This window comes from Erithacus rubecula, assembly GCF_903797595.1.
Source record: "Erithacus rubecula genome assembly, chromosome: 5".
Lineage (NCBI taxonomy): Eukaryota > Metazoa > Chordata > Aves > Passeriformes > Muscicapidae > Erithacus > Erithacus rubecula.
In genome coordinates, this window is record NC_136687.1 from 34673135 (window position 1) to 34689313 (window position 16179).

At 37.2% G+C, this 16179-nt stretch overlaps 1 protein-coding gene across 1 annotated transcript in view; it reads right to left on the reverse strand.

Annotated features, from left to right (window-relative positions):
* Window positions 1-16179, reverse strand: part of GALNTL6 (polypeptide N-acetylgalactosaminyltransferase like 6) — a 436047-nt gene that overhangs the window by 247870 nt on the left and 171998 nt on the right. Inside the window, exon 3 of the mRNA XM_079305686.1 lies at window positions 10840-10978. Coding sequence (XP_079161812.1) covers window positions 10840-10978 — 139 coding nt within the window. The remainder of the gene's footprint in view (window positions 1-10839; window positions 10979-16179) is intronic.

Below are 16179 nucleotides of genomic sequence, written 5' to 3' on the forward strand. Positions count from 1 at the left end.
AAACATAATTAAGCACTAATCATATGTATGATTCAATTCTGTAAATTACTACTGTTTTGAAAAACTGAACTCAGAAAGCTGCACAGTACTGTTTATTATGGACACCTGCCACAGAGTCATCAGAAGGGAGCTACTTAAGAAACCAAATTTCTTTAGAAAAAAAGTAGAATTTATTTGAAAATAATTTCTATGTTAAAAAAAATGAAATACACCTAATTGACAAGGTAGAACTTTTCACCAGATTAGTGTGCTGCTCCTACAGTTTGGTTTTGGAGCTGGGTACTTGGCTCCAGTTCAAGGCTTATTCATAGAAGCTACATACAGTCACACACACTTTAACTTGCTTTGAAATACTCAATATTGACTTAGTTTTTCCTTTGAGATACAGAATTCTTCTGCAGGGTTGAAACAAGAATCAAAACCAAGTTTCTGAACAAAATAATTTTAGAGTTGGCTTCAAAGTTGCAGGGAGACTTCTAAAAGGTTAAGAAAATAGCAAGAGTTTCCTCTATTTCTGAAGTATTAACCTGCCTGAGGAAGAAAAACAAAACTGTCCCAGAAACACCCGGAAGTTATCTGCAGCAGGCACCTTTAAATTACAACCTGAAAAGGTGGCTATTTATAAACAGAGAAGTAGTGAAAAGGAGTTATAATTATACTTCTTTCTTATTCACTAAGAATCCTATTATGATTTCATTTTGTAGGTTAGCATACTCTACTGGGCACAAATGACAGCATTCTTTTTACTTCAAGGAATAAGAATAGTTGTGTTTGCTTCCCTGATAACTTTATATTTGAGGTGGGAAAAATGTCCTCATCACATGAGCTTAAGAAAAGATGCAGAACTCCCAAATCCTCCCTCTTTACAGCTTCACAGTTAACAGAAACACACGGAAATATACTGCCTCTGTAAAAGACAAAATGAAAGAATATAGGCTTCTAAAATGATGAGAAAGGAGAGCAGTGCTGGCATCATTCCAGCCACTTGACAGCAAAAGCTGATTCATAAAAGCAGCAATTTGCTTGACCCTGTAGACATATCAACAATGTTTTATGCACGTTAAGGGATACCACTGGCAATGCTGTGGGCAGTTGCCAGGCTCTGTGCCTTCCAAAAACATCAACAACCTTGAAAATTGCCCTGATAGATTATAACATAGAAGAAGTTAAGTATCTCACAGACATCCCTCTGCTGGATCTAGGAAACAAGGCAGCAGCCTACTACTGCAGTTTCTGGATCATAAAAGTAGCCCACCTCTAATTTTTCTCCTGTTATAGGAAGTGTCAGGGAAAGTTAATGCAAAACAGAAAGAGATTTCCAACCCTTTTTCCCCCACTGGCTTTGTCAGCTCTCACTCTCTTAACTGAGCTGCTTTTTCAGATCTGACCTTTTCTTTCCCTTTATTAAAAGAAACTACAGCACCCACTGGGCCCTCAGGTACTGACAAGACCTCTATAAGCTATCAGAACAAAACATTTCCCAGTGAAATTTACATAGTAATTGTCTTAGCATGTCAAAGTATTCAATTTACAAGAACAAGCTTCAGTCACACCATGTTTCTGTTCCAATCTAGTCTTGTCAGCTGAGCCTGATTAAGTAGTGATAACTAGTAATTTCTCTTGCTATTTGACAAGGCTGTAAAATTAGCTTGGGTGTGAGCTGATGGCAGGGAAAGTAATCTTTATTTTCACAGTGACTCACAGCTGGGAAGCAAGCAGGCATTACTAGGTATGAGCCTCAATAAATGCCACAACACTTTACTAGAATAAACCTTCCTCAAAACATTAGTACTATTTTCATCAAAAAGAAAGAAAAAATAAATTGTACAGTAGGAATTGTTTGTGAAATTGTTATTAAATGCATTATCAACATGTCTTGGGAATTGAGGCAAAGTCCTGTGCTCTATGTAGACTTCTCTCAGCATGGAATTCATCAGAACTGATGGAGCTGAATTAGGTGCTTGTTACTTTATGTCAAATTACCTCATTTTGGCCTGTCATGTACAGTCTCTTCAGTAGCACTCTCTGTCTCTGAAGAAATCAGTCTGTGAGTTTGCCTTGCCTTGTCCTTCAAACCAAAAAGCTCCTCTAACCAAGGCAAGAGTCTGAGTCAGATAAACTATACTGACATAAAGCATGGTTATGTTTACAGAGCTTTGTTTTACAGTACAGTGACTTATAAAATCATCATCACTTATGGAAAGATGCTATAAATTAAAAAATACCCGTTAATATGTTTTAAGAAACTTATCTACTCACCCACATGCATTGTATCTAGGAGGCTTGGAAAATAATATAGGTAGTCATTTTACACCATCTCAAATTTCCTCATTAGCAACTGCACATAAGGCATCCTAGTATTCTAATTATATTTTAGCTTAAACCTTGCACTTTGTTACCTACCAATTAAAAAATAACATCAGATCAGTTTAATATATACACAAGAAAACACTCTCAAAACACTTTTTTTTAAAGAGAAGATCAGAGAAATAATCTAGTTAAAATTCATTCATTCAACCCTAGCAAACTTATCTGATTGTCTCTCATAATTAAGGCAAACTTCAACATGATCAATAAAACCCTCTCTATTTTGAATCTAAGGTCACTTTCCTGGCTGAAGAAGAAACAGCATTAGAATTCAGGTTTTGTCACTTCAAAGTGCATTTTACAGCACACTACTTCAGGAACAAATCAACCTGTGACATTCAATAACCCTTTGACTTCTGCTTCAGAAATCCTAGTTACCTGATTACTGCTTGCCCTTATATTCCAAAGGTACCCCATAGGCCTCTAGGAACCCTTTAGAACCTCAGCCACTCCTCCCAGTTTTGCATCAGTCCTCAGGTATTTCTCTCAATTGCTGTGATCACTCAAAGACCATTGAGAAGAGCCTCAAACAGACATTAATTCCCTCAGCATCCATGGGTACATCCATCAGGCCCATGGACTTACTACATCCAGTTTGCTCACACATAAAATGCTTAATTTTCAAAGACAGTCTTTCTGTGATGTCCCCTCTCATTTTCATTGTAATACGTGGTCAGGCTTACACCTCTCAACACCATCACCTGTACACAATAAAAGAGATAACAGGCAAGATAGTACTAGGTCTGACCAGTGTTTATAATACCAAAATCACAGCTGGTAAACAAGGGAGCAAATGCTGTGAAAAAGCTGTTTGGTCTCATGGACCACATATTCCAACAAAATCAGTAAATTCTCATGCCTACTACCACATCCTGTGGCCAGCAGAGCCTTCAGAAAATTGGAGCTCAAGAGGCTTACTCACAATCAAATCAGGCAGAATAGAAGTTGTTTTTCCATTCCAGCACTGATGCACATCTGCTGTCCTTATTACATGAGGTGCAACAGCTAATTGTGTTGCCATGAGAATGTACTGCTGAGAATGTACTGCCTTACTGAGGTAAGGTGTACTGAGGCTCTTCATAAAACTACTGTATTAACGTATATCATCACTTTCACCCATGAACTTCAAAGATACAAAACCCCAGAATATCCCACATTCCACACAAATCTTAGCAAAGCTGGATGCACTTTCCAATTTTACTATTGTATTATATTACTGTTAAAAGTTCAAGCTTTAACCATTGCCAAATGCTAATTGACTTGCCTATCCCAGATGTACAGAACTGGCTGGAGGCTAAATATTCTTCACAATTCCTGTCCCCATTAAGTTTAGATTTCACAGTTATGTTTACTGCAGCTTGCTATTTTCTCAGCAGTGTGGGAGGATTTACTGGAGTCTAAGTAGCATGCAAGGCATCTAAAAACACAATAACTACTTTTATCCACGTGTATAAACCGATTATTTCTTTTATCAAATAATTTTCAGTAAGCAGAAACAGACCCATCAAGCTTGGACTCTCTTCACTGGCCTATTTAACATTGTGGCCTATTTCTCAATAAAAGGAGGGAAGAAGAATCATCAATCTTCAGCCACATTTTTTCTGTTCCTGCCCTAAAAAAAAAGATATACAAGCACCCAGAAAGCACTTGGGAATTATACCATGTTATTTGGTCCTATCAATACATATCCTGCAGAGAAAGTGACAGCAGGCATGACAGAGACAGAAAGCCATAGGTTTTCTAGGGTATAAAATATTCCTGATCCCGTTTTAAGTAGCTGCACTTCAAATGGGATGCCCTGAAGCAACTGCAGAGAACAATCTGGTCAGGCTTGGAAATGGGGACATTGCCTATTGTGTTTTGGACCACATGACTTTTCAGTCTCACTACATTATTCAGCAACTACACAAAACAGTTTCAAAAGCACAGTAATAGCTTTTTCACTACCCACTAAAAGCCCACATTGAGTTTAAACTCAAGTTGCTCAGTGGCCATATATATTAAACTAATACTAGTAATCAGCAGTATGAAGCAATTAATGTGTATGTGTATCTGAAGACACTTCTGATTCCCCCAAATGAATAAGAACTAGAAAATGCCTTCTACTGTCTTTTTGTCTTCCACCATATGATCAAAAATTCAACAGAAGATCAATACAAACAACTAATTGCTTCTGTAGGAGACTTATTAAGCATTTGTAAATTCAGCATAATTAAATTATTTAGTCTCACTTTTTTTTTTTTTTTTTAGCAAGGCAGGACAACAAGATCATAGACTGCAGAGGAAATTAACAGGAATTTATCTTGGAACATTGAATTAAAGACAAACTTTTACAGTTTAGTTTTAGGGACAATATACATAGGCTAGGTTGTGACAAATGTGCTGCATTCATAAAAGTAACTAAATACAATGCAATAACTACTTTTAAGGGGATGCAGATATGTACTACTGCCTGCCTATTGTTGGGGGTTGGGGTTTGCTCCCTTTCTTTTTTTATCTCTGTGGAATTTTCCCCATTATGATGCAAAGAAAGCTTGTTGGGCTACCCCCTAGCTCATGACGGCTAGTGACAAAGGAGATGGGGGGTTCTGGCTCTCTCGCGGGTGGGCTCAGAGGAAGAAGTCCACGGCTGCTCGTTGCCACCCTGCCGGGAGCCAGGTTCTCTGCTGTGGGACCCTGCACCGCTGCTTCCCCGCTCCAGCCTCAGAGCTCGCAGCCGAGCGCCAGGACACAGACGGTGAGCGGGGAGTCCTTCCTCCATCCTTCTCGCACCTGGGACCCGCTGCCATCATCCCATGGCTCCGCAGTGCGCGGGACCCGCCCTGCCCATGGCCTGTACCGAGCGCTGGCACAGCGTCTGCGGCCGGAAAAGGACTGGAACCGAGTCACTGCTCTGCTTTGTTGGTAATTTTCATAGCTGCTGTTGGTTTTGTTTGTCTGGGTAGATATATTAGTAAAGAGCTGTTATTCCTACCCACATATCTCTGCCTGAAAATCCCCGATTCCAAAATTACAATAATCAAGAGGGAGGGGAGTCAACATTCTCCCTCTCGAGAGGAGCTCCTGCCTTTCTTGGCAAATACCCGTCTTTCAAACCAAGACACCTATGTATCTAACTATATCCCTTTCCCATTAGTTCAGTAATACTAGCATTTTTGCAAAGTGTACAAAACATAGAGATTAGGACAAACTCCAACTCTGTTAACTGTGCAACTACTCTAAAGAATCACAAAAATGAAGTCCATCAGAAAACATGCTGCCCAGAGAATTCCCATTACATTTATATTTTAGCCTCTTAAAAAACAAAACAAAACAATTGAGAGCAATCACACTGTATACAAATATTTTGAGAGAGAACCATTCAGGCACTCTCTCAGCTTCTGAAAAGCAGAATGAAATTTGGTTTCCAGAAAGAAATAAAACCTCAATGCTCAGGACACATAAGATGCAACCAGCCCTTAGCTGAACACTCTTATTTCTTTGATTATGAAAATGCATTTCTTCTGAGGGTTGTGAAAAATTTAATGTCTAAGAAAAATGAGCATAGTTCCCACTTCTAAAAAGGAATATTGCTGGAAGTCACAGTGAAAGGCCAGCACTTCACACATCAACAGCAAGACAGCAGAAAAGGATTGGAACACTGACTCCAGCCCATACAGGCTAAAACCCAGACATTACAAGAATCATGTTGGACATTTTTAATGTACAACAAAAATGCTAAGAATTTCATGACCAAATCAATCTACCTATGCCCAGGGAAACCTTTAAAGGATGAGATTTCTTGTGGTAGATTAGTCAGGCTAGCCATGGAATATTTGCAGATCTGATCTAAGATTACACAAGACATAGAACAATATAATAACTTGAGCTGGAAGAGATTCACAAGGATCAAGGTCGTGCACAGGACAACTCCAAGAATCACACCATTTGTCTTAGAGCGTTTTCCAAACATTTCTTGAACTCTGTCAGGCTTGGTGCTGTGACCACTTTACTGGGGAGCCTGGACCAGTGCTTAATCACCCTCTGAGTGAAAAGCACCTTTGACCTAATATCCAACCTAAACCTCCCCTGATGCAGCTTCATGCCATTCCTTACAGTCCTGTCACTAGTAACCACAGAAGAGAGATCAGTGTCTGCCCTTCTTGTTTCCCTCGTGAGGCAGGCTGCAATGAGGTCTCCCCTCAATCCCCTCGAGGCTGAACAGACCAAGTGACCTCAGCCACACCTCATATGGCTTCCCCTCTAAATCCTTCATCTTCATAGTACTCCTCTGGATGCTCTCCAATAGCTTTTGCATCCCTCTTACATTGTGGTGCCCAAAAGTGTACTCCAAGTGAGGCTGCACCAGCACAGAGAGGGACAATCCCCTCCCTGGCCTGGCTTGCAGTGCTGTGCTTGATGCACTCCCAGATACCATTATCAGCAATTAATCTACAGATTTTAGATAAAAGAAGATCTCTTGTGGAAATTAAGAGACAAAAATATACAAAGCAAAATATTTTATTATGAAAAAGCTTGCAAATGTGTTGGTATCAGGGACAAACATGAATTCCTTGATTAAATAATGAAAAGCTTAAAGAATGGATTGTCTAGTATAAAAAACACTAAGCAGCTTTAAACAGGACAGGTCACAAAAATTATATTCACTGTTCAGACTAGATGACTACAATCCTTTCCCCAAGCCTCATTAAAATCACACTTAGAGCACTATTCAAAAAGCAAGTCAGATTAAGTTTTGTTTGTTTGAACAAAGCTGGTATGAATAGCAAAATATTTGATAATGTGGAGAAGATAAGAATCAATTTCAACTGGTGCATTCAGTATTAGAATAAGCAGCATTTCTCTTTTTACAATAGAAAATAATACTGCCAACTTTTACCCTAGCATTAGCAGGTTTGTTGCATTCTAGGCTAGAGAAAGTAGTACAAAGCAGGTGAAAAGAACTCAAATGTTGCCTTTGCTTTTGGTTGAACAGAGCTCTTATATTCACTAAATCAGACCTGAAACCAAACTAACAGAGGTGATAAGCCTTTTTCAGACTGCTATTTAGAATTCGGGGGGGGGGGGGGGGGGGGGGAGGAAAGAAGTTGTTTTGTTTGATTTTTTCTTTGTTTAAAGACATGGGTGATTGCAGGGAGAGAAAATAAAATTAGCTAATGTAGCTTGGCACCCACTGTGCCAAAGCTTTCACACAAGAGTGTAATAGAAACAAGACATCAAAGATCACTCAGAAATGTAAAAAATATTCTTTGAGCACAGCTACGAGAGGCAGAAAAAAAAAAGCATGGGAGATACTAGGGGAATGCAATAAAAACATATTAAAGATGCAGGAAAGGTCAAGTTAGCCTTAAAATAGAAGTTAACTGTTTCATTTTGTACCAGCACACACATTCTGCTGTCTTAAAAAGGAAAGAGGAATCAATCATAACATCTTGCTGAAGTGTTTTAAATATCACAGGAAAAACAAGAGTATTATTAATCAGACTTGAAATCCTGAATTTCTCAGAGCTCAGACTCTAAGCATTTGTTTAGTTCTACCCATCCCCCAGCAGAAGGTGCTATTTGCAAATCCTGAGTTCAATTTCCAAAGAAACTCAGAAAAAGAAAGTTTATTTGGATTAAAAAGAACAAGTTTTTTTCTGCCGTCTTTGCATACTTCCCAGAAAACCAAACACTTGGAAGTGGTTCTTAAAGTTTCTTTGGTTTGACTTTGGAATAAAATATTTTTGAAGCTAGTTTAGAAGAATGTAGAAACTACTGCAGCTGTTGTTTAAAGTAAGTTTTTATTCAAATTACAGGATTTACCACTCAGTTTTGTTGCATTTGAAGGTTATTTTTTTGAACTTTTTTTTACTAATGGCAATAAACCAATTCTATTTGGTTCCATAAAACATATCATAGAAGGTGTTTTCAGTCTGAAATCAGTCTTCAGCAGAAGACAACCATTCTCCCTGTGCAAATGGCATATACTAAACTAAAACACTAAATAGATGATTAAAACTCAGTTTACAGTACCAATCTCTCTCACAAATTTACGTAAGTTGACAGCTAAAAGCTTCACAGCAGTTAGGAGCTCCACAAAGCCAAACCCTTCATAATGTTCAAAAGCTGGCCAAACTAATTCTGCCTGCTATATCACACCTGATCTACCTACTATAATGTTACTGAAGAGCACCCTTTTCTCAGACAGAATTACATAATTTTCCAATGGTTTGTCTGAAAGGAACTAACTCTATTAGTGCCATGATTTAGCCCCAGCCTCTAGCAGAGATGACACACAAATTGGTAAAGAAAATTAACTCCACCTCAGCCAAAACCAGCAGAATGACATGTAAACTAGTTCACATTTCACACACACTTCTGAAGAGGTATTTCCAAAAGTGAAGTGCAGTTTGACTGGCTGTACTTAACACACAGCAGACAAGAGATGTGTTTGTTTCAACAGTAGGCCAGAAAGCATTCTCAGAATTCAACAGACAGACTTGCTTCAAGGTATACCCATCAGAAGCATTGAGCCCAGCTTGGTCACCTTAATTGATGCATTACTTAGTAGGCAATTATAGCACATCTCTTTACCTTTAGATGGCAAGTGATACAGTCAATTAACTAATGGTCTACTTGTATTATGAGTGTTGAAGGCCATGACTCAAGTCAGTTCAGTCAGGACACTACTGAAACATCCACCATACACAATTTCACTGAAATGGAAAAGGGAAATAATGCAGGCACCTAAGCATATAAGCTTCCCAAAAGAGATGCTTAGGTGCAAGTCAGAAAAAGACTTGTGGTGGGGAAAAGAGGGTAGAGAAAGTCTGGTGTGGCACTGACTAGTTCCTAATATGTCACATATGACAACACATTGCTTCTGGGGACACACATGGAAATGTCAGGGACTGTGAAGACAGCAGCAGGTGAGAAGCTGCCAATAAGACCAATTTACAAAACCCACAAAGGGATGATAAACCTGACAGCTTCCTTTAGTGTTTAGTCATTATCCTCTGCAGTTTTGGTAACAGAGGAAGTTGCTTGATGAACATATTTATTATACTGACAATGTAACCTATCACAGCTTCAATGCTATACAGCTGTACATTGGAACTCAAACCTCTTGGAAGGACTCATTATATAATTTCAGATAAATTGTCAAAGCAGAAAGCAAAAAATGTACATAAAACATACAGCTTGTTATAACAACATATTTCTTTTTACTTAATTCTATGCAAATAATACTAATATATTGTTTACAAATTAAGAGAAACAGCTTTTTTAAACAATGCAAGAATTAAATCAGACAATTAAAAATTAAAATTAAATTGGAAAAAAATCTCCAACAAAAGGTTAATTCCTCTGCTGTGAATTTCTTTTTTAAAACTCTTACTATGTAAATATTTATATATTATTCATTCTTTGAAAAAGCTGCAAATTTGACAGAAAAATGCATTAGTTGCCATGATGCTTCTCTTCTCCCTGCACTGAGAACTTCTGTCAAGCTCTGAAGTTCAGCTCTGTTCTGACAACTTTTCATATCAAAATAAGTTAAATGTGATGATATATTCACATGAATCTTTATACAGTAGAGAGAATTGTATCTGAAGGAAAGTACAAACATAGTCATGGAGACAGTTAGTTTTGTCTCACTCTTGCACCTTTCCCCCCACACACTAGCTGCCTAACTCCAATTAAAAGAGGGGGGAAATGTCAGGTAGGGAGAAAAATCAAATCAGCTTCCAGTTCAAATTCAGAATGACTCTAGAGGAGGAGCCTAGAAAGGCAAAAGTACCTCTTTTCCCGTCACAGATAGGAAGCTCTACTCTTTGTATAAAGGGGCAAAAAACTAAAGAATGTGAAAAGCAAGTTATGTTTGCTGTATGATTTTTTAGCTCAGGTTGTTTCCCAGAATAACCTTCATCCCATTTCTCTGTGTTACATTAATGCTTTAGGAAACAATCCCGTCGTCCTGTGCACCCAAATTCTGCCTGTGCATCTTGCACGCTCTGGTTTTACACAGTTCTATACTGCATAACTCAGCTGAAGCAGCACTCAGCAGCTATTGGATTGTTTTAACTTTTTCTGTAACAAAGCAGGAGAAACACTTTGCAATCACAGCCAAAAACTATATACAAGTTGTTACTCTGCTCCCCAGCTCAAAGCCCTGCAGCTATAAACCAAATGAGAACATGAGAAATTATGTGAATGCTTTTCAGTCCAATTCACTATATAGAAATTTAATAAAAATCACTCTGGAATGAAAAGGGGCCTTTAATAGTCCTAATGTGCAACTAATCAGATGAGAAGTGACTAAAAGACTGAGCAAATGATTTAACCACAGTGGTAATTTTTCCACATTCTATAAAATGAAATGTTTGGGTTTTATTAACTGTTTATGCTTTACCTTCCTGGAAAACAATTTCTTTAGAGATATACAAAGATAAAACCCTAAAAAATAAATAGTCCAGGAAACAGTTTACATACTTAGGATGTCGGATGTCTGGCAGGGATCGTTCCAGTGCTATGTTGTTGCTAACAAATATGTTGAAGCCATTTTCCCTATAAGCAGAATCATCATGGTCTTCCTCTGTAAGAGGGTACGGTTTCCCATGTTCACCTTTCCCTGTAACAAAACAAAACAATTATTTGCCTCAAACTGACAGCAAAAAAAGTACTACAAAGACAAAAAAAAAGTTACCCTGAACTTCAACTTAGCGAATTTAGCACATTGTGCCTGGAACACCTCAAAGAAATTTCTTGCAATGTCTTTAGCAATACTCTTCTTATTTCCAATACATAAACAGAAAGTAGGTGCAAACAACAAGATTCAAAAACCCCTCTGAAGTCACCCAATTAATCTAACTTTCCTCTATCCAGACACACAGTCAGATTAAACCCATATTATATACAAAAACTTAAATTGCAAATTAAGCAAAGACTTTTTTTTTTTTCCTCATAGCAAAATTATGAACAAACAGATCAATTCCAGCAATATGTCTTTCAAGCACTATGAGGAACCTGGTTACTGAGTTACTTTATAGTACAGCACCCCTAATACCCATTCATGCTTTCAGAATGCAACTTGAGCATTAAAGTTTAGGGTCTCCAACTTTCCAGAAGGAACATTAGGAAACCAGATGTTTTGCTCTAGGCTGCTTGAACACTCTTGCACTCCTAGAGACAAGACAGATGTATTCAATGTTACTAATGTCACAGCACTGTGGAGCTGGTTTCAGAAACTGGTCACTTTTTACTTCCCCAAAGAAATTATCTGCTTGTTCCCTAGCAAAACACAGACTTGCTATTCCAGCTTTTTATGCCCAAGTTAGTTCTCATCATCAGTCACTTGGCTTGCTTAGTACCTACCTCAGGCTACTACACCTCTATCACTTGCAGTAAGAGAGCAGAGAACAAATAAAAGCACTCCAAAGAAAATAAGAAAATAAAAGCCTTCAGCTCTTCTCAACTACTTTTATTCCTCCCATTCTTGGAGGGCATGTACTCCTTAGAGCTCCAAAGCCCTTCGAGCCTACTCAGGTTCTCAAGAACATATGCTTTCCATATGAAAGTATACAGAAAAGAACATTGATCAGATTATAACCTCCCTCTCTCTTACCAAAAGGCTTCCTCTTAAGAAAATACCCACTTTTACCTGGGTTCTTATAGAGAAATTAATCAGCTGGATTCAATAAGTGATTAAGGGCATGTGATCCTCAGCTAATGAGGAGCAGCTACATGAGCAGATGAAGAGGAAAGTAACCAGAAGCTGAGAGAAACATCCAGAGCTATTCTTAAAGCTTCTAAGCCTCTGTCATCGCCCTATTTCACACTGTGAAAGCACAAGACATTAAAACCACAAAATATGCAATTAAAGGTGGTGTAGTGACTCAATTTTAGATTTTTTCAGCTAAAACAGTGGGTTTTTATTCCAAAATTTGTGCATATATTTACAATTTCATGCAAATTCTTAATGAAAACAACTACTGTTACTTACAAGGGGAAGAAATTAATTGCCATCATGAAACCCTTTCTATTTATGCTATTTCATTGCTAACAGGTATTTTGTCAATTTTATCCCCAAATGCATGCAAGACACTAACATAATACAAAATCTGAGCCTAAGCTTCTTTATGGATCTTTATGATTTCATACTATTAATGGGGAGGAACTATGATTCTAAAAAAGCTATTAATGAGTCAAAGCACTACACCAAATTCAATGGCACAATTGTATCAAATATGATTCACAATAAAGTAACACTAACCTAATATCATTAGACTTAAGACAGAAATTTTAGCCCCTTTCTTTCACGATATATTCTACATAGACCAAAAATAAATATTTTAACTGGCTATTAATGATTTATCCAGTTATCTAGTTATCTATCCATTATATCTATATGTAGATACATACAGATATAGATCTATATATATCCATTTATCTAGTTACTGATCCTGTGAACATTCTAAAATAAATTACCTATATGATTAAAACACACTATTGAAAATAATTTCTTTTTTACTATACAATTTCCTGTATATTCCAGTTATTCACTCTGTAGAAAGAGAGATGGATCCTTGCTTTGCTTATGTTAAATTAGTCCATTTGGCTCTTCAGGAGATGAATATTTGTCCTAAGAGTTTTCTTCACAATGTCCCTCGCCAGTGAAACTGAAGCATTTTTCAAACAGTCTTCTGTTCTTCCACATCAAATATGGAGTAAAATCACTGTGCATAAGCCAAAAGTAGAGATATCATGGTTGTTATTTAGAGTGACTTGTGAATGGGCAGAACATTCCCCTATCATGCTGTGTAAGTATTTGACCAAATTGCTTTTGCATTATGCAGTATAGCTCAGCCATGAGGTGCCTAGAAGGTGTGAAGCATGACACCCAACACTTCATTAAAATACACATGTAGAGCATAAACAGAAGCTCATGCACTTTTTTTAATGTCATGACTATTTCTCCCAGCTTTTTGTTTGCTTGCTCTCTCACCCTGCAGCTCCTCCTGATTAGCTAAGGATCATTAGCTAGGGGAGCCATCTATCAGATGCAGCTGGAAGCAGTTTGCTAATTTCTCTAAAAGAACTTCGCTAAAAAGAGACCATTCGTTATGACTGACCATGGAAGAAGAGAAATAGAGAGCTCGGAAGATAAGCATTAAAAAAATTAACTACAACTTTTGGGTGATCATTAGGCTTGAAGGACTCCCTTTGTAGAGAAAAGTGCCACATATGAGCATATTCAACACTAAAAAAAAAGTAAAATCACAAGGACAGAAAACTCTCCTGTCAATGATTCACCTTCCTAGATGTCTTACAGTAATTTCTATCACTGCACAATGGTTTGGAGGTGGACCTATATGCCAGGATAAAAAGGGGAAATTTCACAATACAAGAAGAGTAAAATTCTGTGAAAAGGACTATGATGAAGTATAATTTTAAGTATAATTACTGGCTACAAGAAGACTTCTTTAAATCTATTGACAAATAGATGTAAGCCCTCTTATACTGTCTTTTCTGTCTGAAGGTAAAATAGAAATACAGAAAGTGCAACAAGACTATAAAGTACCGTAGAAACTGAGAGTAAAAAAAATAATGGTGAATTTTTTGCCTCTTTACATCCAAAAGGGGACTCATCCAAATGTCACAGATAAAACAAATCCAGCCCTAAGACTTGATACTAACTCTCTGAGACTGGTTTGCAATTGCAGCAAGAATAACCTCATAAACTAAGGACAACCAGAAGTTTTATTTCAGGGTTTTGATTTGTCAAGGAAGGGAGAAACCCAATAGCACAAGAATGACACATATATTCAACCTGAACCCAAAAAATCCAATTAGAATTCTCCACTGCAAGGGAAGCCTTACAGCAATGTTTAATTCATACAGTGTCTTACCTTTGTGATTACAGAATTATTAGTCTGATTTTTGACTCAGTAATCAATGTAAACAGTATGAAAATATGCTAGACTTTCCTCTTAAAAAAAAAAAAAAGGTAAAGTGAGATATTGAAGACATCAAGATAAAGTACTGGCATGGCCAAGTATTAGATCCTCTAAAAGGCTTTTTTAGCCCTACTCAGGGATGTTACAGTCTCCTAGGAAACCATACACTGTATAGCTAGCCCAAAAAAATTTTCAGCTCTATGCTTGACAACTTGTGATAACTCTTAGTTCAAGGACACCTCAGTTAGGCATCTTCTGCTCATATACAATGCAGATACAGGAGGAGAATAAGCCCTCTTGTTCAACAGATGGTTCAAAGCGAAGACGATTAAGGTTAAACAAGAAAATGAAAAAAAACATTCTGTATACTCAGTACAAAAAGTCTAATTGCAGAATAATGGCTCTGGATCAGCCACATTGGTATAGTTTCCAGGTACTATAATTATAAAGAGAACAGGGCTATTATTGGCAAAATAAATCAACTGTAAATCAGTTTGAAAATGCAACAGGAGTTCTGCACTACTTCCATCTGCAGCAGATAGGGAACCTTGCTTAAAACTATAAACAACAAATCTAACAGCAACAGGTTCTCATTTCAGGATCTTTTGGGTTTTCTTTTGGAGGTTTAGTTTTTATAATTCAGATGAAAATTATTTATAATTCAGCAGGCATGGTAAAAAAGATTGGCTTTAAAAGTTCAAGAAGTTAAGCAACTGCTTGACAACACAGGAAACCAAGTGGATAAAGAACATAAGTCTATGGGGAAGAACTGTGTACAAATCTGAATTATTTACCCTTCATACTCACTGCTGTTAGTTTACTCAGGCATGACTGCACAGCCATACCAAGTCAAGACTATAATTCACATAAGTATTTAAGCACAGCCTTTGATTCAAGCATTCAAGCATCCTTTAACTCTTTAAACCAGTAGTAGGGAAAAAGTATTCTCCATGTGCTAAATGCTTTAGTACATATAAGGAATTAATTTTAATATGTAAACCTATAAATAATTAAGTCTTCCTACTTACAGTACATTTTATTATTTTGGGTAGGGTAATTTGGCCATTATTTAAAATATATATTAGAAATTATCTCTCAATATTCCACTAAGAATATAGCACAGTTCAGCTGTGCTCATCACACATAAATTCCAAGCTAATCCTCTCCCATCTTATCCTATAGCAAACTTTCAATAGAGAACTGAAGTCCCATGAAGAGAGAGTGATTGTATTTCTTAGCAAAGGCCTACAGAGAAACACAAATTCCAAATGAATGCAGTCACACATCAGCCTCAAAGAAAGAGTGAGAGAAGTAAAATCGGAAAGAAAGATCAGCAACAGAATAAAAAAGAAATTGAGTAAAAGCTTTCACACATCAATTTTCACAAAACAAACCTTTTTGATCCCTGATACGGCAAGTGGCCAAGTCACAAGGCAAAAACTGTTTCAAACACTCTGTGGTATCTTTAACATAATTTCTGAAGCTTTCCTAGCACACAGTTGTATACAAGTCTCCCATCTTTCACTGCAGAGATCAACCTCATATTATTTAAATAACTAAAACAGACTAGCAACTCAAGCTGCCAGCAGATTCTGTTTCTTTGCAAGTGAATTTCCATTTGAGTACAAACAAAATAATTGTATTCTTTATTTTTATTTCTCCTCACAGACAAGGGGGGCAGGGTGCAGAAAATCACCTTCTCCTTTCATACTAGAAAAGGAATTCCTTGTTTTCAGAAAACGTCTTTTGTGGTTTTGCACATTTACGTTAATTTCCAATAAAACAGATGAAAATTTTAATTTCATAAATGCATGAATGATCGTTGACAATTTGTTACAGAGGCAGAAAATTAAAACTGCATGTCTCACATTAAATT